The following is a 23,826-nucleotide window of genomic DNA, read 5'->3' as shown; positions in this document are numbered from 1 at the left end:
TATGTCACTTGGTGCCATATTTCGTTTGGAAATGTTTCAGACATACTATTTCATAGGCACCATGCAGATACAAGCCTTTGACGTTTTTCTTTGTCTTGGGTCTAAAATGGATTGTGAGGCAGATGTGGGAAAATGTTTTGATCTCTATCTACTAATGGCGTACTGGATCCTTAGAATACGCAGGATTCAAAGCATTTAATTTCCCAGAAAAAAATCACAACCTAGATCTATGCAAAATAAAATGTGTGTGGGGGTTGGGTGGTTGGAAATTGGTTTGATAAGTCTAAAATGTTATGAACAGCAATAATTCAATTTCCTCCTTTAATTCGATGGATCTTTGAGGGGATAAAATGCCTTTTTTCCTTATGGATCCATGTAAACAGTAACGGTAACACTTAATGGGGAGAGGAATGAGTATAAAATCATGGATTTTTTCTGCCATTTGTGGTACTTCAGATTGTAAATAAATTGCCCAAACGTTTTGACAAATCTAGAAACTGCTAAACGGCGATGCCATGCAAGGTGCTATGTGCCAAAGCAGCATTGTCCTTGGTTGAAGGGACAGCAACTATCCAGTCAGAAAATGAGATTTTTGACAGGGTGTAACTAAATCTAAAGTATCCTGTTAATTGATATTTAAGTAGATCTGTCATTTCAAATCTATTTTGACATCCTTTAATGTACGAGAACCCCAGATGGCCCATTTACAAATTCCCTGTGGTGAACACAGTTCCTGCATAGAGTTTTGTGTGTTCCAACTGTTCTGACGTATATCACATATCATTCCTATTCTGTGGTGTGCTTTTGGTCAAGTGGATTGTTAGACAGTGCCCCTCAAGGACTGGCTTGCTACTGATGAAGTAGAGCTTGTTGTCAGAAAATGACTCTGCTATTGAAATGTTACAGAAGTTGAATGATGTTTGCAATTGACAACAGGAGTTCTTTGGTTCACGTGAAGACCTTGAAATCTATAGGGCATTGCGAATTTTGCCTGGATGTTCAAATATTTTTCTAAGATATATTTATTCCTTTCTGGTAAGAAAATTGGCAGCGTCCACTTCTGTAAAATGTTCTGTTCAATTTTGAATGTCAATTACAGTCCTCCCCTATCCATCTAGAATCCAGATGTAGCCAACTCTGCCTGGGGCATGTTAGGGAGAACAGTTGAGGTCTATTGAAGGGCAGTACTGAAGGTTTCTATTTTGCTTCTCTGACTTTTCTGGTTTGTTTTCTGGGGTTAGGGTAAAGCTCTATTGATTTTTTTTATATTTTGCAGAGATGTTTGATCTCTGCTATTTTCAAGAGCTTACTGCTTTAACACAAATTGGGAGATTGGTCTTGAACATCTATTGTGCTTTGTTTCAAAGCAAGTTATTGAGTGAAGCTGTGGATAGATCGAAAAAAAAGGACAAAAGAAATTTCGACCTTCACACTCCTGAAATGGAGAAATGAAATTGGCCAGATTTTTCATTCCTGTTCACTACTCAGTGGGTACCTCTGAGATGTGTATGTGTTTGGAGATTGGTTGAGAATAGGATTGGATTGAGCTGTGATAGTTGTACAAACTACTGATGCTGTGTAAGTCTCCATTGGGAAATCCTATTTCCTCTCCCTGCGACACCACCATCATACGTGCACAATCAAACCCTTGACATTCCTCACCAACTGATTTGGCCCCAGGTAATTAGGAGTCTCGAGTGTCATATTTCCATTACGGACCCTTGTTGATAAGCCAAACCTAGTACCATGCAATACTGTGAAAAATGTCTAGGCTCCTACTAGGCAGAATTTAATTTTTAGTTGTGAATTGATTCTTGCTGCAAGTTACAAAATTAATGTTGCTTTGGATGACTGAAATTTGTTGACTTAGGATGGGTTTCTGCCTCTTGTACCAAATGCTGAAAAATATCATTGACTAATAATTGGACACCAGAGTTTTTAAGCAGTTGTAAATCTGAGGTCATGAACACTTCCCGGGGAGAAAGAAAATCCGATTTCTCTGATCAGAAAATTCAGAAAGGAATAAGTATATTGTTTTTCTCTAAGAATCCATCAACATTATGTTAGAACAATGTCTTCAGTGCAAAAACTGTGTGTAACAATAACAGAAATAAATCAGTAGCGTGCACCTGCATCTCTACCTGTCAAATTATACCAACCGCTCATTGGGGATCGGAAGGTAGCAAGTTAAACAGTTGCATAGATTAATGTTAATGCAGTTATTGATGGATGGGCTGAGGATATTGAAGCACAGATCAGCACTTTTAATTTTAAAGGGAAAGCATGTTAGTCTATCCCATTTCTATACCTTTTCCTTGCTAATTGGTGAAGTGTGCTGGTGATGAACTGCCTTTGGAAATCATTTTATATTGGAAGTGCCATTCTGGTTCAGTGGTATTAGAGAAGCTGAATACTGTGAGAGACGTGGTGGGGATGGGGCAAGTGGCAGTGATAGATGCCATTGTGTGATAGTAACTTGGCTGCAGATAGTTCATGATCTTTTGGTGAGAAAAAGGGTAGGAAAATAACCAAAGACTTTGGAAGCACTTGGAACATTTTGTTTAAAGCAGTCGTACATGCATACTAATCTCTTGAGTTGCACATAGAGGCAGAGAATATGCACTCTTCCATGACACTCTTTCCTTCTGTTTCTTTTTCCTCCCTAGCTCCCTCCTCCACTTGCTTCCTCCAAGACCTCACTTCTCACTCCCCCATATCATTTATTGCGTTTGTTGAAATTTGCCAAGCACAGAACCTGTAAATAATAATTGGTGCACTTCCTCACGCAGAAACGAGAAGCAGGAGTCGGCCATTCGGCCCTTATTTTCATCATGGCTGACCATCGAATTCAATATCCTTCCCCTCATGTCCCTTGATCCCTTTAGCCCTAGAGCGAGATCCAATTTCTTCTTGAAATCAAACAATGTTTTGCCTCAAACGCAGCCTATTTTTAAAAAAATGTCATAGCTAATATAAACTTCCTGAATAATGCTTTTCAAATTTGCCCTCTAGCTTTTGTTCAGATGATTTTGGAAAAACAGCACAGCAGAAACCTTGGAAGTGAACTCAAGTGCCATCAATACCTTCACAATGCCTTCCACCAGTAACTGAACTTTCTAATACCCTAAGAGTTTAAACAAAGGAATGAAAAAAATCCAAATAATACATAACATATAAGTGATATTTATTCACTTAATTTTGTGTTATTGTGCTACGCCATCAGGCTTTGGGATAGTCTGAAGCCTTTAAAACAATCTTTAACCAGGGTATTGAGAGGCACAAACTACTGTGAAGTGAATAAAAATAATTTATATGTTATGTACTATTTGGATTTTTTTTATTCCTTCGTTTAAATTCTTAGGGCGTTAGAAAGTTCAGTTACTGGTGGAATAACAACTAATAGAAAATTAATATGAAATTTATCAGTAGTTTTTAATCAAAATGTTGGGTGCAAGATGAGATGGAATCACCTTAAAGCAATTAGTAGTTGATAAGTGTATGTAGTTGGTTCCTGATAAATTTGGACATTGCAAACCCATGGGGTTTAAGGAAATCTGCTCTTTTTGCCCAGTCTGGTCTATATGCGACTCCAATGCACAGCAATGTAGTTGACTCTTAAATGTTCTCTAAAATGGACTAGCAAGCCACTCGGTTATATTCCGTGAACTATTGCAAAATGACAATGGAAAACCCAGCCCTGTTGATCTTGCAAAGTCCTGCTTACTGACATCTGGGGGTTTGTGCTAAAATTGGAAGTGCTGACCCACAAACTAGTCAAGTAACAGCCTGACATAGTCATACCCATGGGTTCATACCTTACAATGGCCCAGGCATCACCATCCATGGGTATATCATGTTCCACCGAAAGAGGAACCCCCCAGGGATGGCGGCACAGTAGTATACCATCCGGAAGGAGTTACCTTGGGAGTTCTCAACATTGCTTATTAAACTTCTCAAACTCTTGCTTATTACCATCTATGGCCCCCCGTAGTAAAATCTGTACTCCATGTTGAACATCACTTGGAGGAAGCACTGAAGGTGGCAAGGGCATAGATTGTATTCTGGTGGGGGACTTCAATGTCCATCACCATGTGTGGCTCAGTAGCATGACTACTGGCCAAGCTGGCTGGGTCCTAAAGAACATAACCGCTAGATTAGGTCTGGGCAGGTGGTGAGGGAACCAACAAGAGGGAAAAAGCTTCTCTACCTTATTCTTTTTTGTCTACCTGTAGCAGAAACATCTGCCCAAGACAGAGTTAATTGGAGTGACCATTGCATGGTGTTTGTAGAGACAAAGTCCCACCTTCACGTTGAGGAAACCCTCCATGTGTGGCAATATCATCATGCTAGATGGGATTGATGTCAAACAGATCTAGCCACTCAAAACTTGTCATCCATGAGGTGCTGTGCGCCATCAGCAGCAACAGATTTGTATACAACCATAGTGCAATACTATGGGGAAGCAGTTCCCTAAGAGTTCTCAATAGCGACTCTGGACCCCATGAAGTCTTGTGGCATCAGATCAAACATGGGCAAAGAAATCTCCTACTGCTTACTACTGCTCCCTCCCCCACCCCCCAAAAAAACCTCAGCTGAAGAATTAGTGTGTCTGCATGCTGAACACCACTTGGATGAAGCACTGAGGGTGCTCTCTGATGCTCAGTTTGGGTTCCACCAGGGTCACTTGAGCTCCTGACCTCATTACAGCCCTCATCCAAATATACACCAAACACTGGTTTCAGTCGTATTGACCTCGGAGGAAGAGGGTTCTGGTTGTTTGAGGTCAGTCATCTGGAGTTCCTCAGGGTACTGTGCTCAGCTCAACCATCTTCAACTGCTTCATTAGTTACCTTTCCTCCATCGTAAAGTCAGAAGTCAGGATGTTTGCTGACGACTGCACAATGTTTAACACATTTACGACTCCAAGATACTGAAACAGTCCAATACTGGTATACAACAAGACTTGGACTACATCCAGGCTTTGGCTGATAGGTGGCAAGTAATAGTTGGTGCAACACAAGTGCCAGGCAATGACCATCTCCAACAAGAGAGCATCCAACCATTTCCCTTTGGCATTCAATGGCATTACCATCACTGGCTGGACCAATCATCTAAGAACAAAGAAAATTACAACCCAGGAACAGGCCCTTTGGCCCTCCAAGCCTGCACCGACCATGCTGCCCGACTGAACTAAACCTCCTATCCTTCCGGGGACCATACATCCCTCTATTCCCATTCTATTCATGTATTTGTCAAGATGCCCCTTAAATGTCACTATCGTATCTGCTTCCACGACCTCCCCAGGCAGCGAGTTCCAGGCACCCACCACCCTCTGTTTAAAAAAAAAACTTGTCTCATACATCTTCTTTAAACCTTGCCCCTCGTACCTTAAACCTATGCCCCCTAGTAATTGACTCTTCCACTCTGGGAATAAGCTTCTGACTATCCACTCTGTCCATGTCCCTCATAATCTTGTGGACTTCTATCAGGATCTTGTAGACAGTGGTCGCAAGAACAGACCAGAATCTGGGAATTCTGCAGCGAGTAACTCGCTTCCTGACTTCCCAAACTGTCCACAAACTACAATAAGAAGTCTCACAACACCAGGTTAAAGTCCAACAGGTTTATTTGGTAGCAAATACCATAAGCTTTCGGAGCACTGCTCCTTCGTCAGATGGAGTGGAAATGTGCTCTCAAACAGGGCACAGACACAAAATCAAGTTGCAGAATACTGTGTAGAAACTTGATGACTGTGTCGATATGCGCGATCTTCTTGGAGATCCTCTCCACTTGGAGCCGGCAGTTTGCGGTGTCGATGGTAGTCATGATGTGGAAATGCCGGCGTTGGACTGGGGTGAACACAGTAAGAAGTCTCACAACACCAGGTTAAAGTCCAACCTGTTGGACTTTAACCTGGTGTTGTGAGACTTCTTACTGTGTTCACCCCAGTCCAACGCCGGCATCTCCACATCACAAACTACAAGTCAGGAGTGTAAGGGAACATTCTCCACTTGCCTGGATGAGTGTAGCTTCATCAACCTTAAAGAGACATGACACCATCCAGTGCAAAATCCTGCTTAGTAACATCAGGGGGCTTGTGCTAAAATTACCCCCCCCCAAATGAGCAAATAGTCCTAAACACATTTACCCACTCTGTTCCCATGTCCCTTCAAATCCCTTTACTTTCATCCCCCATGTAATCTAAACTTGAAATGTTGGCCGTCTTTCTCCCGCAACCACTAATCCTACAATCTCAAAATTCTCTCCACAAAGTTTTTTTCTGCCCTCTGTTCTAAAGTACTTGCACTTAATTGTGTATCTTTGTCCATAGTTTTCAATGCCACAACTAATGGAAACAGACTTCTCTTATTCACCCTATCCTATCCTTTCACAATTTAAGCACTTCCATCATATCTGTGTTGCCTTAATGATAAAGACACAATTTTCAGTTTTCTCATGTGAATCTGCAATGAACTCTGTCCAAAGTCTCATTAACTTTCTGATCATGTGGATACTCACTACAGTACACAATAGCCTGATATCTTCAGGCTTTATGTTAGTTAATCGTTACATCTGGCTTTCATTTTCTAAATCTAGAATTCCATTACTTTTAACATGAAATTTGGCCTTTAAATTTCAGCCTGTGAACATATTCCCCCAAGTTCCTCTGCTCTTCCAGAGCATTGGGCTTACTTCCATTCAGAATATAATTACTGCTGCTATATTCCGACAGGCTTTTACCTCACATGCTGTGACATTAAATCCCACCAGTCCATTTTTAGTCCATTGTCCCATCTTATCAGTATTAAGATTACTAGCGAAGCACCTTGACAAAATTAGCCTTTTGTTATTAGCTTTTTATTATAATATTTTGTTTATGAACTGTGATTGTTGGGTAAGAAATATTTTGCCAAAGCATTTGTCAAAGTCCAGTTTTCTGAACCGTGTCACATGTACAGCCCATTCTCGGAGCCATGTCAGGTAAACAGGTGACTTAACAGTTGGAGAATAATGATCGCACCTTGGCAATTTGAATCTATCTTAATAAATTATTAAGACAGTAAGAGGAATGTTAAGGAGCAGGTAATTTGTCCGTTTTGGCAGGCCGGTCAGAAGTTACGAGAGGGTGGAAATTTTTGAAATATCCTCTTTCTAAAAAGGAAAAAGAAAGGAAACCAAAGCAAAGATATATTGCAAGTTTTCAACATCATGGAAAGTCCCAAATGAGTGCAAATACGTTCTTTGTATTGAACTAGGCAAGTGGATATAGTTCCACAGCTGCCCCTACTTTCTGGTTCTTTGTGCCATTGCCAGTTAATAAGGGGTCACGAAGAACTCATTGGATATTGTGATCTCTGTTGCAGTGGACATGGAATTGATTGTAACGTCCAAAAATAAAATTCCTGATTCAGCAGTTCTTGGGTATTGAAGTTAGAGGGAGCAGTAAATGACCCTGGAAGTAAACCTACATAGTGGACCAGTCTGACTGTATTCATATTGCTTGTTTGTGATTTTTACTTTTATTTTCTGCAAATCATGAACAGGTGTTTCACAAAGTATCTGGAGTGTTACATTTAATTCCTTTCACCTTGGAAATATCTTTGAAAGTTGTGTTAACAAAGTTGCATTAGGATGAGCGATTTGGAATGTGTCTGTAATTTCTGGGTACTTGAAGGAGGTAAATGATTGGAATGCTACTCATGCTGTTAGGAATAAATAAGTTCTTCTCATTTTTAAAGAGCTTTTCAGTGGATGGTCATATTTTACTTTTGAGTGCTGACTTCTGACAGAATTTGTATTAATAGTGCATTTCATTAAACGTTGGTATTATAGTATTTTTATTGAATTCACATGAAACTTGAGTTATGAAAAATGAAGTAATGACCCATGTTTTGACTTTGCATGGGCCCATCTGCTGCCGTGTTTGTCACAGCACAGCCCCCCCCCCCCTCTTCTCACTGAGTCATATGATTTACTCATCCTATTTCTCTTATACTGCTCGGTCCCTTTCAATGTGTGCTCTTATCAAATAGTGAATAATCCCACAACTGGAGCATTTTCCTTTTCAATTCAGCCATAACTCAAGAATCTTGCTTATTGTTTCAGGTATCGAGTGCCCTCGTGGATCTCGGAACACTCCTGCAGGAATCCAAGAAGGGGAACCATTCAGTGAAGATGCCACTCAATTCACCAAGGAGCTGGTGCTGCAACGTGAGGTAGGGGAGTGGTTTACCTTTGATCAGCACTTTTTTCCCCCAAATCTCAGTTGTATCTCACACATAGATCAAAAGTTGGAGCACTTGCACATGGCTAAGAGAAGATTTTTAATTGCAATTAAACTAATGTCGAAATGCAGGGGAGTTTCACAAATTCTATTGTATGGATGGAATACTTTCACGACAAAATCTTGATGCAAGTTTCAGAGACACTCACTGGAATTAGGTTATCCATGAAGTCACTAAATTGGTGAGATTTTCCTTAACAGCACATCATTGCTGATCACAGATGATCTAACTTGTAAGCATATGACATTCATGAGAACAGTAAACCTTTCTTTCTCTTTTGTCGTCTTTGCCTCTTGTTCACAAAATGCCACTTCTCTGATTCTATTAAGATCCCTTAAATTTGCAGTTTTCCTCCACTTGCTCCCCTCTCCAACCCCACTCCATAATGTATTTTTCAGTATGATTATGTTCCTATGGTCAAAAGACTTATGTGGAAATCACAGATGTAAATGCAAATTAAATATTTTTTATTTCTGGGACAAATGTTGCTTTTACAAACTAATTCCATTAATTTCTCCCTAATTTTAGAATCTGTTAAATCACCTCCCTTCTGTTAATTTGATTGTTGTATTTAATTGTTTTAGCAATATTCCTAAATGTTGCCTGGTCTGCAGTTTATTTCATGACCTAATACTGATTGACCTGTTGCTTGTTGAAGGGAAAGTCTCTCTCTAATACAACATTCAATAAATTCAGTGTGTGCAGATGCCATCTTCAAGGAACTGTCGTGGAGCAGTTACTGACTATAAAATGATGTAATGGATACAGTCAAGAGGGCATTGTAATGGTGCACTGTTTTACAAATTTGGTTGCCTGGAGCTCGGAAGAATTTAGATTTATATTTGATAACAGACAAATCATAAATTCCCCACAGTACATGATTTAGCAACCCTAGCTCACCATCATGTGAATGAATGGGCTTCGGCATTCATAATCTTGAACGATGCAAGGAGGCTTCCTTGGGTGTACCATTCAAATGGCTGGATTTTGGAAACACATTAGGTTAATGCCATATGTGGGGGGGCGGGGTGCTGCAATCCTCTTTACAAAGAAATAGTTTTATCAAAAGATCACAGCATGAGGATTAATTTTCAATAAATTGATTGAAGTGAGCCTTGGTATAGGATGACTGACCTTTTGTTTTTGTCTAACTATTTGACAGTCCACAATACCCTCTCTCATTACTAGATATGAGCTTCTGTGTGTTTGGCTTGGTCTTTTGACTTGATAAATTGCATGATGTTGGCCTTGTCCTTGGTGCTGAAAGCTCTATGGCAATTAAAAGCAGCCTCTGTAATTCACGTTTGCAGTGTGAGCTGTTCTGGTGTTTTAAAGTGCAATAAATTTTGGCAACACAGGAACGGAGCTGTTGCACACAAGCTTTTTTAGGAACATTGGCGAGTCTTCAGCTTCTCAATAATAGTGAATTCTTTAGAATTGTACATCAAGCAATCCTGTGTAGCTGTGAGACTTTTCTTTTGTAACATTACTGTAAAATCCCTTTATTGCAGTGGCAGGGTGAGGGAGAGAAAATTAGTAAACTCATGCTGTGTCCTGCTCTAATGGAGTTGTGCTTCTGAGACATTGGGAAGAGGTGGAAGGGATTTGGGGAAAGTTCATGCTCTCTAAACTAGTGACATTTCCATGATGTATATTTAATATCAAAGAAAGTCAAACAGTGAATTCAAGGTTCGTATTAAATCTGTGTTTATCAGAGAATTCCTACAATGCAGAAGGGGGCCATTCAGCCCACCCCGTCTGCACTGACTCTGAAAAAGCATCTTACCCAGGCCTACCCCTGCCCTATCCCAGTAACCCCACCAATTACCATGACTCATCCACCTAACCTACACATCTTTGGGCTGAGGGCGGAAACTGGAGCATCCGGAGGAAACCCATGCAGACACAGGGAGAATGTGCAAGCTCCACACACATCATCATCCAAGGCCGGAATTGAACCCGGATCCCTGGTACTATGAGGCAACAGTGCAAACCACTGTTCTACTGTGCCACCCACCGTTTATGTTTAAACCTTCCTGGGTTGTGATAATTAGTTAATTGTAATTCATTGATATCTAGCAGTCTGCCTGTTTGGCACTATGTTGAGCATTGCTTAGAATGCTGAGTCATTGGCAATCTGGATATTAATTTCTTGGACAAGCTATGGATTTGAGTTTTTATTTGTGAACTATGTCCTTGCAAGTTTTTCCTGATTGCCTTTGAATTGTACTATTTACAACTTAAGGCTCTTATATAACTTCTTCCCTCTTGAAAAGCAAAGAAGTCTTCTGGAGGGTAAGCAAAATGATTAATGTGATCAGAGTAACACAGCTACCTAAAACATAACCATAGAAAATACATGGTGCACAAACAGGCCATTCAGCCCATCGTGTCCACATCTGCCAAAAATGAGAAGAGGGTTAGATGGGCTTTAGATTGGTTTCACTGGTCGGCGCAACATCGAGGGCCGAAGGTAATGTTCTATGTTTCCAGTCCTGGTCCGTAGCCTTGCAGGTTACAGTATTTCAGGGGCAGAACAAGGTACCTTTTGAATGAATTGAGCATTTCAGCCTAAATCACTAACTTAGGCAGTGATTTCCAGACACCCCCCACCGTCTGGGTGAAAAAGATTTTCCTTGTGTCCCCTCTTATCTTTCTGCCAATCACCTTAAATCTATGCTTCCTCAGCTAGTGGAAATGAGTCTTTCCTATCTCACCTATCTGGCCCCACCTAATTTTGTGCACCTCAATTAGACTCCTCTGTTCTAAGAAAAACAGCCTTCATCTATCCAATCTCTTCAAAGCTGTAATTTTCAAGTTCTAGCACCATTCTTGTAAATCTCCTCTGCACTCTCTCCAAGTTCTTATGGTAATGTGGTGACCAGAACCGTACAAAATATTCTTGTGGCCTAACCAGCATTTCATACAGTTCCATCATCACGTCCCTGCATATTCAATACCTTGCTCAATAAAGCAAATTATCACATATGCATTTGTGACGACACTTTGTCTTTAAGAAATGAATTTATGTCATGTTTATTGTGAAATATATTTTTAAAATTTAACCCTTGACAGCACCGATGTGTCTGTTTCAGATAGTTCACATGCTGAGAATGCAGAAGAATAATTGATCCTAGTGATTGGGGTGTTTGTGTCTTTTAATCTGAGCTAACGCAGTTTTTTTTTGCATGGTCCCCTGGGGTTTCCGAGTAGGGTTTAATTAGGTTGATTGACGAGCAGGTCATGTGCTAATGGGAGGAGCTAAGCTTACAAGCAGGGAGTTTTCTGCTTGGGCCTGCAAGATGTGGAGATGCCGGCGTTGGACTGGGGTAAACACAGTAAGAAGTTTAACAACACCAGGTTAAAGTCCAACAGGTTTATTTGGTAGCAAAAGCCACACAAGCCTTCGGAGCTCTAAGCCCCTTCTTCAGGTGAGTGGGAATTCTGTTCACAAATAGAGCATATAAAGTCACAAACTCAATTTACATGAATAATGGTTGGAATGCGAATACTTACAACTAATCAAGTCTTTAAGAAACAAAACAACGTGAGTGGAGAGAGCATCAAGACAGGCTAAAAAGATGTGTATTGTCTCCAGACAAGACAGCCAGTGAAACTCTGCAGGTCTAGGCAACTGTGGGGGTTACAAATAGTGTAACATGAACCCAATATCCCGGTTGAGGCCGTCCTCGTGTGTGCGGAACTTGGCTATCAGTTTCTGCTCAGCGACTCTGCGTTGTCGTGTGTCGCGAAGGCCGCCTTGGAGAACGCTTACCCGAATATCAGAGGCCGAATGCCCGTGACCGCTGAAGTGCTCCCCAACAGGAAGAGAACAGTCTTGCCTGGTGATTGTCGAGCGGTGTTCATTCATCCGTTGTCGCAGCGTCTGCATAGTTTCCCCAATGTACCATGCCTCGGGACATCCTTTCTTGCAGCGTATCAGGTAGACAACGTTGGCCGAATTGCAAGAGTATGTACCGTGTACCTGGTGGATGGTGTTCTCACGTGAGATGATGGCATCTGTGTCGATGATCCGGCACGTCTTGCAGTGGTTGCTGTGGTGTCATGGTCACTGTTCTCCTGAAGGCTGGGTAGTTTGCTGCGGACAATGGTCTGTTTGAGGTTGTGCGGTTGTTTGAAGGCAAGAAGTGGGGGTGTGGGGATGGCCTTGGCGAGATGTTCGTCTTCATCAATGACTGTTCTCCTGAACAGTGTCATGGTCACTGTTCAGGAGAACAGTGACCATGACACCACACAACCCTGCCACAGCAACCACTGCAAGACGTGCCGGATCATCGACACAGATGCCATCATCTCACGTGAGAACACCATCCACCAGGTACACGGTACATACTCTTGCAACTCGGCCAACGTTGTCTACCTGATACGCTGCAAGAAAGGATGTCCCGAGGCATGGTACATTGGGGAAACTATGCAGACGCTGCGACAACGGATGAATGAACACCGCTCAACAATCACCAGGCAAGACTGTTCTCTTCCTGTTGGGGAGCACTTCAGCGGTCACGGGCATTCGGCCTCTGATATTCGGGTAAGCGTCCTCCAAGGCGGCCTTCGCGACACACGACAGCGCAGAGTCGCTGAGCAGAAACTGATAGCCAAGTTCCGCACACACGAGGACGGCCTCAACCGGGATATTGGGTTCATGTTACACTATTTGTAACCCCCACAGTTGCCTAGACCTGCAGAGTTTCACTGGCTGTCTTGTCTGGAGACAATACACATCTTTTTAGCCTGTCTTGATGCTCTCTCCACTCACATTGTTTTGTTTCTTAAAGACTTGATTAGTTGTAAGTATTCGCATTCCAACCATTATTCATGTAAATTGAGTTTGTGTCTTTATAAGCTCTGTTTGTGAACAGAATTCCCACTCACCTGAAGAAGGGGCTTAGAGCTCCGAAAGCTTGTGTGGCTTTTGCTACCAAATAAACCTGTTGGACTTTAATGTGGTGTTGTTAAACTTCTTACTGGGCCTGCAAGGAGCAGGAGCTCTTCCCCTCTCTCGAATGAAGTTTGGAACCTGCTAGAAAATAGATATCTCTCTCCAGAGGTTCTCTTGAGAACTCACAGCCCGCGTACCAGCACATAAGCCTGTTGTTTGCTAACTGATTTTGAAGAGAAGCTTATGTCTATGAGGGATGTTGCTTAAATTCAAACTAATAGAGATAGACTAGCAGTTAAGAATTGTATCTTGTCATGTTTAAGTATTTCAATTGGTAAAAATTAAGCAAATTCTTTTTTTGTTATAGTTAAACTGTATTGTTAAATAAAGTTTGTTTTAATAAAAGTTTCTGACTAGGTCAACAGAATCTCACCGAGAGTGAAACATCTTATGTGGCCTAACTAAATGCTGGTTAGGCCTCATACTAATGCCAAAATCAAAAATAGTTTGAGTCTGGACTAACTTCATGATAGTTTCTGATCTGGTCCCTAACACTTTCTTGCCCAACTTGTCCACTTACCTTCAAGGACATGTAGATGTACATTCCAAGGTCTCTCACTTCCTTAACCCCTCTCAATATCTTCCTGTTTATTGAGTATTCACTTGCTTTGTTTGACCTTCCCAAATGGATTACCTCACACTTTACCAAATTGAATTTCATTTATCACCTCTCTGCCCACTCAACCCGATATCATTGAGGTTGACAGCTATCCTCTTCACTATCAACTACATAACCACTTTTATCTGCAAAACCCCAATTGTACCTCCCATATTTAAGTCTAAATCATTGATGCAACAGTCAGTAAAGGGCCCTGACACAGCCCTGTGGAGTAGCACTGGAAACTGTTTTCCATTCGCCAAAACATCTGTCCTGTCACTTGTTGACCCAATTTACCGCCATCTCCTGTATCCCATGGGATCTCACTTTTCTGACCAGTCTGCCATATGGGATCTTATCAAATGCCTTCCTGAAATCCATGTAGGCAACATCCACTGCACTACCTGTATCAATCCTCCTTGTTAATAAAGTCAGATTAGTAAGACATGATGTTTCCCTAACAAAACCATGTTGACTATCCCTGATCAATCTTTGTCTTTCGCAGTGGCAGTTTATCCTGCCTCTCAGAATTGTTTGCAATAATTGCCCACCACCGAAGTCAGACTGACCAGCCTATAATTTTCTGGCCTATCCCTCGCATCTTTCTAAAATAATGGTGCAATGTTTGCAGACCTTCAGTCCTCTGGGACCTCGCCTGTGTCTACTCAGGATTGGAAAATGTACCTCAAGAGCTTCTGCTGTTTCCTCCTCGCTTACTTCAACAGCCTGAGATACAGTCCATCCTCAAGGATGCCAGTACTTCCTGTCTCACTATGCTTATTGAGTGTTGAGTATTTCAAACTCCTCTTTAACTAGAATGTCTACATCATCCCTCTCCTTGGTGAAGGCAGAGACAATGTATTAATTGAGAACTCTGCCACATCTTCTGCCACAAGTTATCATGTACATCTCTGATAGGCCTTGCCATTTTCTTAATTATTCTCTTGCTCTTAATGTACTGGCAAAACATCTTCAGATTTTCTTTCATTTTTCCTGTCAATATATTTTTCATTTCCCCTCTCTACTTTCCTAATTTCCCTTTTTACTTCACCCCTGTACTTGAAATACATCTCTAAGCTTCCTACTGTGTTAGGTCTTTTGTGACTGTCATAAGCAGAATGTGGAATGTTGATTGTCAGCTCTGTGACTATTAGGTGTTGCTAGTAGTGAAATTCAATGCTTTTGTTGCAGCATGGTGGTCCACAGCTGCAATTGAGTTAATTTTACTTTGTTCTGGAACCAAAATAAGCAGCTTGACGATTTTCAGCTCCTTGGTAGAACTGCACCTTTCGGGGATTGTACCTTGCTGATTTTTACACTAGGCCAGTTAGATTTTTGAAACTGTTCCAAGCTGCTTTTAACCGGTAAAATTGGCAGAGGTCAGTAATACCACAGCGTTGATTACGTGGCTCAAAGATTGGAGTGGAAGGAGTGGGCTTTAATTCATGGGACACTAACAAACAGTACTGTGAAAGAGGGAGATGTTCTGTGGAATGCACTTCACTTGAACCCAGCTGGATCCAGTGATGTGGCGAATCAAATAACTAGGACTTTAAACTAAATTTGTAAGGGTTCAGGTGAGAGGAAATTAGAAAGTTGACGAGAATGGCGAAGGCAGTAGTGCAAGGCAGTGATATGGGTAATGATAACCAGAGTGTGACAGTGTGGGGAAAAAAAATAACGGGTGTCCTGTAAATAGGGTCAGAGAAAGAAAGAAAAGGTTAAAAAGTCAAATTTAAAGACTCAGAACGCACATTTGTAATAAGATGGGTGAATTGATGGCACAAATTAAAATAAATAGGCAAGATCTGATAGCCTTTACAGATATGTGGTTGCAAGGTGACCAAAGCTGGAAACTGAACATTCAGATACTTGACATTTTGGAAGAATGGGCAGAAAGGGAAAGGAGGTGATGTAGCTTTGTTAATGACATCAGAAGAGTAGTGAGAAATGATCTTGGCTCAGAAGAATAAGGTGTGCAATCCATTTTGGGTTGAGAAAAGAAAAAGTAAGGGAACGACAATATTGGTGGGAGTAGTACCTCTTTGTGTGTGTCACCACCTTTGCATATTTAAATACTTAAACATGTTTCACCTGATTCCCACCCAATAAGGACAGGAACCAGAGTACGTATGGGAGCTGTGGCTGGGAAAGTTGCAATGGGGTCTGTTGCTGGCGCTGAACGCGTAAACCCTTCTTCCCCCTAATTCTCTGGCCCTGCTCCACTCTGATGTGGCTGGAAAATTGCGGCTATAGAGTCAGAATAAACAGAGCATTTTCAGGTTGGAAAAATTTAACTAGTGGGGTGCCACGGTGATCAGTGCTGGGGCCTCAACTATTTACAGTCTATCCAAATATCTTGCATGAAGGGACCGAGCCAGGTATTGTAGCCAGGTTTGCTGACGATACAAAGACATGTGGGAAAGTAAGTTGTGATTAAAACGCAGCCTGCAAAGGAATGTCGGTAGATTAAATAAGTGGACAAAAATTTGGCAAATGGAGTCTAATGCAGACAATTGTAATGTTCCCACTTTGGTTGCGATTGGATATGCAAAATATTATTTAAATGCAGAGAGACTACAGAATGCTGTGCTACTGAGTGATCTGGGTGTCCTCTCTCAGACATGAGACATAAATAATTAACCTGCAGGTACCGCAAGTAATTAGGAAAGCAAATGCAATGTTGACCTTTTCGGAAGAGGGATTAAGTATAAAAGTAGGGAAGTCTTGTACAAATTTAAGTTTAATGTTTATTTATTAGTGTCGCAAGTAGGCTTACATTAACGCTGCAATGAAGTTATTGTGAAAATCCCCTCTGTGCAGGACATTAGTGAGGTCACACCTAGAATACTGCATACAATTTTGATCTCCTTAATTAAGGAAGGATGCACTTGCATTTGAGTTCACTGAACATTCACAAAATTTATTCTTGCAATGAGGGGGTTGTCTTATGTGGAAAGGTTTAGCTTTTTGGAGTTCAAAATAGTGAGAGCTGATCTCATTGAAGCACGGGGGTTTGACAAGGTAGATGCTGAGAGGATGATCCTCTCGTGGGGGAATCTGAAACGAGAGTACACAAACTCAAAATGAGGGTGCTCTCATTCAGGACAGGGATGATGAGGAATTTATTCTCTGAGTCATGAATCTTTGAAATTCTCTACTGCTGAGAGCTGTGGAGATTGAATCATTGAATATATTCAAGGTTGAGATAGATTTTTGAAAGAGTCGTGTGTCAAGGACTATGGGAGGCTGGCAGAGTGGATTGAGACCGTAATCAGATCAGCTTTTTAAATGTGCAGCAGGCTTAGTGTTGTATATTACTTACTCTTATATTCTTAACCTGGCCTTTTATTATTATTTGCATCAGCATTGAAGATTTTAAAATTCCTACTATGGGTTTTAATTTTCATTTAAGTTTCATGTATAAATATTTTGATGGACTACTGCACGCATCGGTTTTTCTTTTGAAGCTTATTCCTTGGGTGATATTTGCTTTCTGCTCTCCATTGCTTAGACACCTTTTCTGTCCCGTTGGGCATTCACTCTGCTGGTGATATAAAATAATTTCCTTCATTTTAACTAATGATCAGTATACTGGTTCCTTTGGGATTGGGTGTCAGCAATAAGGTTCAGATTTTTCTGAAGCTTGTTCTATTTGGGTGCTTTGCCACTGAAACATGATAAAGGAGCTTTGTGATCGTTACAGAGAAAAGATAACTAACTAAAAGTCAGTAAGAGTGTTAGGTTCTTGAGCACAAGGTGAAGTATTACATTGGGGAATTTCCTGCAGTGTTTATTAAGTGAAAAAATCATTCAGAAGTGTGTTTTTAAAGCTTGAACTGCTATGTTGCCCCCAGCTTGCTGTGTTATTGGAGAGGTTCACAGTTTGACTTTTTTGTATTCAATTGAATTGTTGAAGTCTAATTTAGAAATATAATTCACTGGGCTTTGAGTCTTTTAATTGAGTCACTTCAAAACGTAACAGAACAGACTTTGGTTACAGTTAAAGCTTAAATCTGAGTGTTTGCTCATATTGTGGTAAGCTTTAAATTATTATGGAAATAGATTTAACATACCAGCTGATTATGATTCAGAGTTATTGTTTGAGTAAATCAGTGGTGCCTGTTCATCAGATTTGAAGAGCTGAATCCAAAGAGAATTATTAAATCTTGTGGTGCAATTCACATTAGTCATATTAATATTTAATTCTTGTATCCCCAAAGAAATTGACCAGATCACTCCAGCTGGGTGTGACCTGCCCCATGAGAAGTCTCTAAAGTAATCCAATAGCAGTTGTGCACACAGTTGCAAAATGATCACCACCTATTTTAATAGTCCTCCTCACTGCTATCACTCACCAGCCTTACAACTTTCACATTCAAGTACCCTCCTTGCATCTTTTGGGATGCTCCTCACACTCTCTCCAAATACTTTCGAATAACTTGAGGACAATGTTGCATTTCACCACTGTTGTTGGTTTCTTGCATGCTTTGTGTGGGAAGATGAAGAAGCGAGTCTCTGAGCCTCACTACCCAAAAGGCTTTACTTACTTAACCTCATCTGCAGTTTTGTTTTTACTTCTGCTGCTAACATACAATTTGCATGAGGTTTATTTTATTATTCTGGGAATCTGAATTCTACAATACCAGGTTTGTGGTACCTCCTACACTGTATGATATGGCGAATTCATCTGTGGCAGTCTTGGCTAGATTTAAAATTAAATATTTGAAATTTGGTCTCACCACTCCAATCTCTTCTCTTGCCCTATTCCTACTTAACTGACTGTTATTTCCCAAGGATACAATGCTACTCTATTGGATTGCCCCATTGTGCCTGTGAAAGGGCTAGCTAATTATTTTGTCCCAATCCCCTGACTCTTCCCCATAACTGTTTTAAAGATTTATTTCTTAAATATTCGTCAACTTCCCTCCCAAAAGCTATTATAGATTCTGCTTTCACGACTGTTTTAATCAATATTCCATGTGCTGTCAATGTGTGCGTATACAAAAACAAACATTTTGCTAATCTACCATAATGCTTTTGGTAACCTTCAATTCATGCCGCCTTGATACCAACTCACTGACCAGTGGAAATATATTTTACCCCAATTTAATTGATCAAAACCTCCTCTTAATCTTGACCTTCATCAGCTCTCCTTTTGACCCTCTTTGTTTATGTGAAAAGATTCCTGTTTTCTCTAACCTCGGCTTGTCGCTAAAGCTTATCATCCCTGTTTTCATTTTATTTAAAAAACACACCATTACTGGCTGGTAGTTTTTGTGGAAATGCCAGCCCCACAGGGGAATATTGTTTAATGTATCATGCTGCAAGCTACTCTATGGAGCTGCTTCCTCTGCTTCCACCTTCCTGTTTGCTTTTGTGCAAAATGCACGAGTGCAGTTGACTTTTGTTTTCTGACAGCCGGACCAGATACATTGACTATTACTATTTTTTTGGACATGCAGCTTGAAATGAGTTTATTCATAAACTGATTCTAAAAAATTACCATTGGTTCTTCTGAGTGGGAAATGTTGCTCCATTTAACATTTAAACTGGTTCAGTGTTCTTGCAGGGATTAGAACCAACTCTTCCCTGTCGTAACCAAATAATGATGTGGAAATGCAGGCGTTGGACTGGGGTAAACACAGTAAGGAGTCTAACAACACCAGGTTAAAGTCCAATGGGTTTATTTGGTAGCAAACGGTCACTAGCTTTCGGAGCGCTGCTCCTTCGTCAGGTGGAGTGGAAATCTGCTCTCAAACAGGGCACAGAGACACTCTGTGCCCTGTTTGAGAGCAGATTTCCACTCCATCTGATGAAGGAGCAGCGCTCCGAAAGCTAGCGGCGTTTGCTACCAAATAAACCTGTTAGACTCCTCACTGTGTAACCAAATAAAGCATGGATTCTCTTGTTTATCTTGTAATGAACAGAAAAGCATTCAATTTATTATGAAAATATGTGATAAAGCATTTCAGCCACATAGCTCAGCCCTTGCAAGATGCTGAGCCACTTGCAATTTACATAATTTTTGTGTAATGTATTTTGTAAAATTACTTTGCTGTGATGCTGAGTACTGCTCACAGGAGAAAATGAAACCTGTGGGACTGTTGAGATTTCAGCTACATTTAGAACAAAAACATGTAAACACATACACACTTTCACTGGCCAGTAATTTTTCTAGAAATGTTACCACAGGAGGAGACTTTCTTGCATATCCTGCTACCTGCTTTCAATTCCACAGGAGCTGCTTACCCCATTCACATGGTACGAAGTTTCAATTAGTGCAAATGTTAGGAACATATCTTGAAGCAGACAGGGTTCGTTTTAAACAAAATATGAGCAAGCACATCATTTTGGTCTGATTTGCATTGGCATTCTGCACCTGCCTTTCTCGCAAGAAAACACTATGATTCATAATCCAGACGTTCACTGTTAGTGCTCATGTAAGTAATATTGAATGTCCTGTTTATCTTGTCCGTGGTGTTTCTTTCACATTTAGATTTTGGACGGAACAATGCTGGTAAATTCTAGTCATCCTTGAGTTAACTAACCATTGTTTGCCTGCATGGCACTAGGTATTTTATTTGCCTCCACTGTCCATGGATTAATGCATGGTGAATCACCCAGGGTTCTCACTTCTGATCACTATCCAGTGACTGCTGGGAAGTATGTATGCGTAGGTGTTGGTTGTGGAAACGATTGGGCTTGATGCCTACCATCCACCCCACTCCAACCTCCATTTAGGATCAAATAGTCACCCATGCTCATTAGCTATTGCTAGTTTGAATCATATGAAATATAACCACCGAGTCAAGATGCTGGGTGGTACTTGATGCCTTGAAAAGGCTGCGTTCACGGGGGAGGTTGGGAAGCCGGAGGACTGGCAGAGGGAGAAGGTTTGGATATCTGATGCCTGTGAATAACTGAGGTTTACTCAGGCTGGAGCCTCTAATTGGCAAAGTTTGTACAAGTTGCTTGAACCAGCCCATCTCCATGCTTTTATGCAAGTGTCAATCTACTGAAGCTATCTTTCAGTTGAGATATTAAACTGAACACCTACCTACTACTACAGGTGGACTTTAAAAATCACATGGCATCATTTTATAGAAAAGCAGGGCATTTCTACCCAGTGTCCTGCTCAATACTTAGCTCTCAATCAAGATCATAAAAGCAGAATATTTGTCAATTATCACATTGCAATTTATGAAAACTTATTGTGCATAAATTGGCTGTTACATTTCCTACATTACAACAGTGATTACATATCAACATACTGTAATTGCCTGGAAAGTCCTTTGAAATGTCTGGTCTTCATGGAAGTTATTGTATAAATGCAAGTCTGTCTTGTTTTTCTGTTTCTTTCTCTCTGTCACCCTTGCTTGAAAATAAATATTTTAATGCTCACATGAAAATAGAGTGCAATGTCTATGCTGTACAGGTTCAGTGAGTGTATGTGAGTGTTGGCATTTTAAAATTCTGCCCTTGTATCTCTTTATTCAGGGGAGGGGCATGGGAGAGTGAGATGGGCAAGGATTACATTGGGGAGTGAGAAATCACCAATTAGGTTAGTTTAAACTTTACAATGAAATGGCCCTCAGCAGTTTTCTGTATTATTTCAACATATACTTGTCTTTGTTGCAAATTTTTTAACACCACCTTGGGAAAATTTGGCTAATTTTAATGAGACTTTTAATGATTTAACTCTCCCAATTTTAAAAAACAAGCTCCACAAAGTCCCCAGTCACCTTAACCAAAGTTCATAATACAAATATACTTGCAGGGAAGCTGCTAATGGTTTTGCATTACTGACCTGAGTAATTCTGTCTTAATGAGCATTTTCAAGGATCTGGTAGACATATGTAAGTTCTTAAGAATTGCAAGTGTTATAGGATTTTTTTTGCCCTCAAATCAGTTTAAGGCACTTTCATTATCACTTTATCCTTCAATACTTTCAGTAGCATTTCTGTATTGAATTTAAGTGAGTTGTAAGTCTGGTTTCAAATTAGCTCTTTTCTGGTTTCAAATTTTCTCTTTTCTCTTGAGATGTTTGGGTAGTCACACCCCAGTTCTCAGTTGACATTCGTCATGCTATGAAACCGGCACCAATTTCTGTGCAGTGATAAATGCAGCAGCATTTTGGTTTTGTATTATTCTCTTGAAGTATTGCTTGTGTTCAGATTGAGATATTTGACTGTCTACCTAGTGAATGCTCAGTTTTGGGCAATCAATGTAATTGTCCAAACTGGACAAGTTGTTCATTGAAGATACATATATAGAAGTGGGCGTGTGGTGAGAAGGAAAGATATAAACTATTCCTCTCAATACTTGGACCAATTTTAGAAGCTTACAAACAGACTTCATGGATTCCCCTGATTCAGGATGCAGCGGTAGTACAAGGATCTGAAGAGTAGACGACAGTGTAATAAAACAGAGGAAACACTGACCATTTTTCAAAAGTACCCTTCAGTGTTGTTGGCAGTGCTGTGCCTTCTGCCTTCTGAAAGCTGAAGAGGTTTTTCAATATTCTTAAGGTTAATGATCAAAAAGAAATTGCTTGCTGCTGCAGCATTCAGTAGAACTGGTGCTTAACTGTATGATGAGCATTGAGCAAAAGCTCATCAGAAGGGGTGACTGGAAAGTGCAATGCCTGACTGCAGAGCACAATGCCTGAAAAAGCTAGGAAAGTTTTCAGGTGATCTTGAGTTCCTAACAATGGGTGCCTGATGAATTGATTCCTAGTCCTGCCATGCTGATCGCCCCTTCAAGTTCATGATGCAGCAGACCTTTTCAAATGCAACTCAATGCATTTCCATGTTAGATTTTGAGTTCAAACTTAAAGGAATTAGATAGGTTTGATTCAGCGTCCAATGCTTCCATCTAACCACTGATTGTTTAATTTCATGCTGGTCGATTTCCTAATTTTGTAAAATGTCTTGCAAGATGTTAATGCCCCTTTCATCCATTACCCTTGCAATTTTCATCAAAATGTTCATTCGTTTGTTATCCATTCATTTCCATCCATCTCTCTTGTTCTCTTTTTGGTTACTTGATTGCTTTGCCTCTCGTTTCCTTGTTCTGGTGTTGAACAGCAGCCACTACTGGTCTTATAGATTGCATAATGAAGTTCCTTCATTCTGTTATGTGGATGCTGAAAGCAGTGTGTGTGAAGATTGCAGAGTTCAATCACTGAATATTTATCAGAATTTATAGATAGCATTAACCACGTTGGCACAGTGGTTAGCACTGCTGCCTCTCAGCGCCAGGGACCCAGGTTTGACTCCTGGCTTGAGTGACTGTGTGGAGTTTGCACATTCTCATCGTGTCTGCGTGGGTTTTCTCCAGGTGCTCCGGTTTCCTCCCACAGTTGAAAGATGTACAGATTGGCCACAATGTGCAGCTCACAATCCTAGAATATGAAGCTTCAACTGATTACGGTGCCTGATTAATGGTTAAAATAAGGATTTCCTCAGACTGTATGAATTTGATGGTTACATGACAGAACTGGGGCATCGGTTCTATATCGCGCAAAACTGTAAATCAGATGTTTCTGCATTTAATTACTGTTCCAGCTTGCATTTTTAATGAAAGAAACAACTTGCTGCAGCTAGTTTGAAAATCTTATTGAATGGAACTGGTCTGTAACTATTCATGACGAGATAGAGCAATGGCCCCAGTTGCATTTGGTGACAAACATCTTGAGAAGCACAGTGACCTCATGCAGTCATGCAGCATTCGTGACTTCTTGATCTGATCCTAGGCTCCTTCCTAGTATTTTTCTGAGACTCTTGTCAGGATATGTGAGACTCATGCCCCCTCCCTCTTTGCCCCCTCCCTCTTTGCCCCCTCCCTCTTTGCCCCCCTCCCCTCTCTCTGTCTTCCACTTTCTTTCACCCTGACCTCCTGTGTCTTTCTCTCTTGCACCGGTGGGTGGAGTTAAGAGGAACGAAAGGGAGGATCAATGCAGTATCTCTGTTCAATCTGTT

The 23,826-nt window shown here is 40.7% G+C and overlaps 1 protein-coding gene across 1 annotated transcript in view; it reads left to right on the top strand.

The window, feature by feature from the left end:
* The window catches only part of snd1 (staphylococcal nuclease and tudor domain containing 1), a 909,008-nt gene that overhangs the window by 418,752 nt on the left and 466,430 nt on the right, over positions 1–23,826 (top strand). The window contains exon 16 of the mRNA XM_078235739.1: positions 8,107–8,216. Coding sequence (XP_078091865.1) covers positions 8,107–8,216 — 110 coding nt within the window. The remainder of the gene's footprint in view (positions 1–8,106; positions 8,217–23,826) is intronic.

Source organism: Mustelus asterias, chromosome 19 (genome assembly GCF_964213995.1).
Source record: "Mustelus asterias chromosome 19, sMusAst1.hap1.1, whole genome shotgun sequence".
In the NCBI taxonomy this organism is placed as follows: Eukaryota; Metazoa; Chordata; class Chondrichthyes; order Carcharhiniformes; family Triakidae; genus Mustelus; species Mustelus asterias.
Note: the sequence above shows the minus strand (reverse complement) of the source record. Positions and strands in the feature narration are given on the sequence as shown.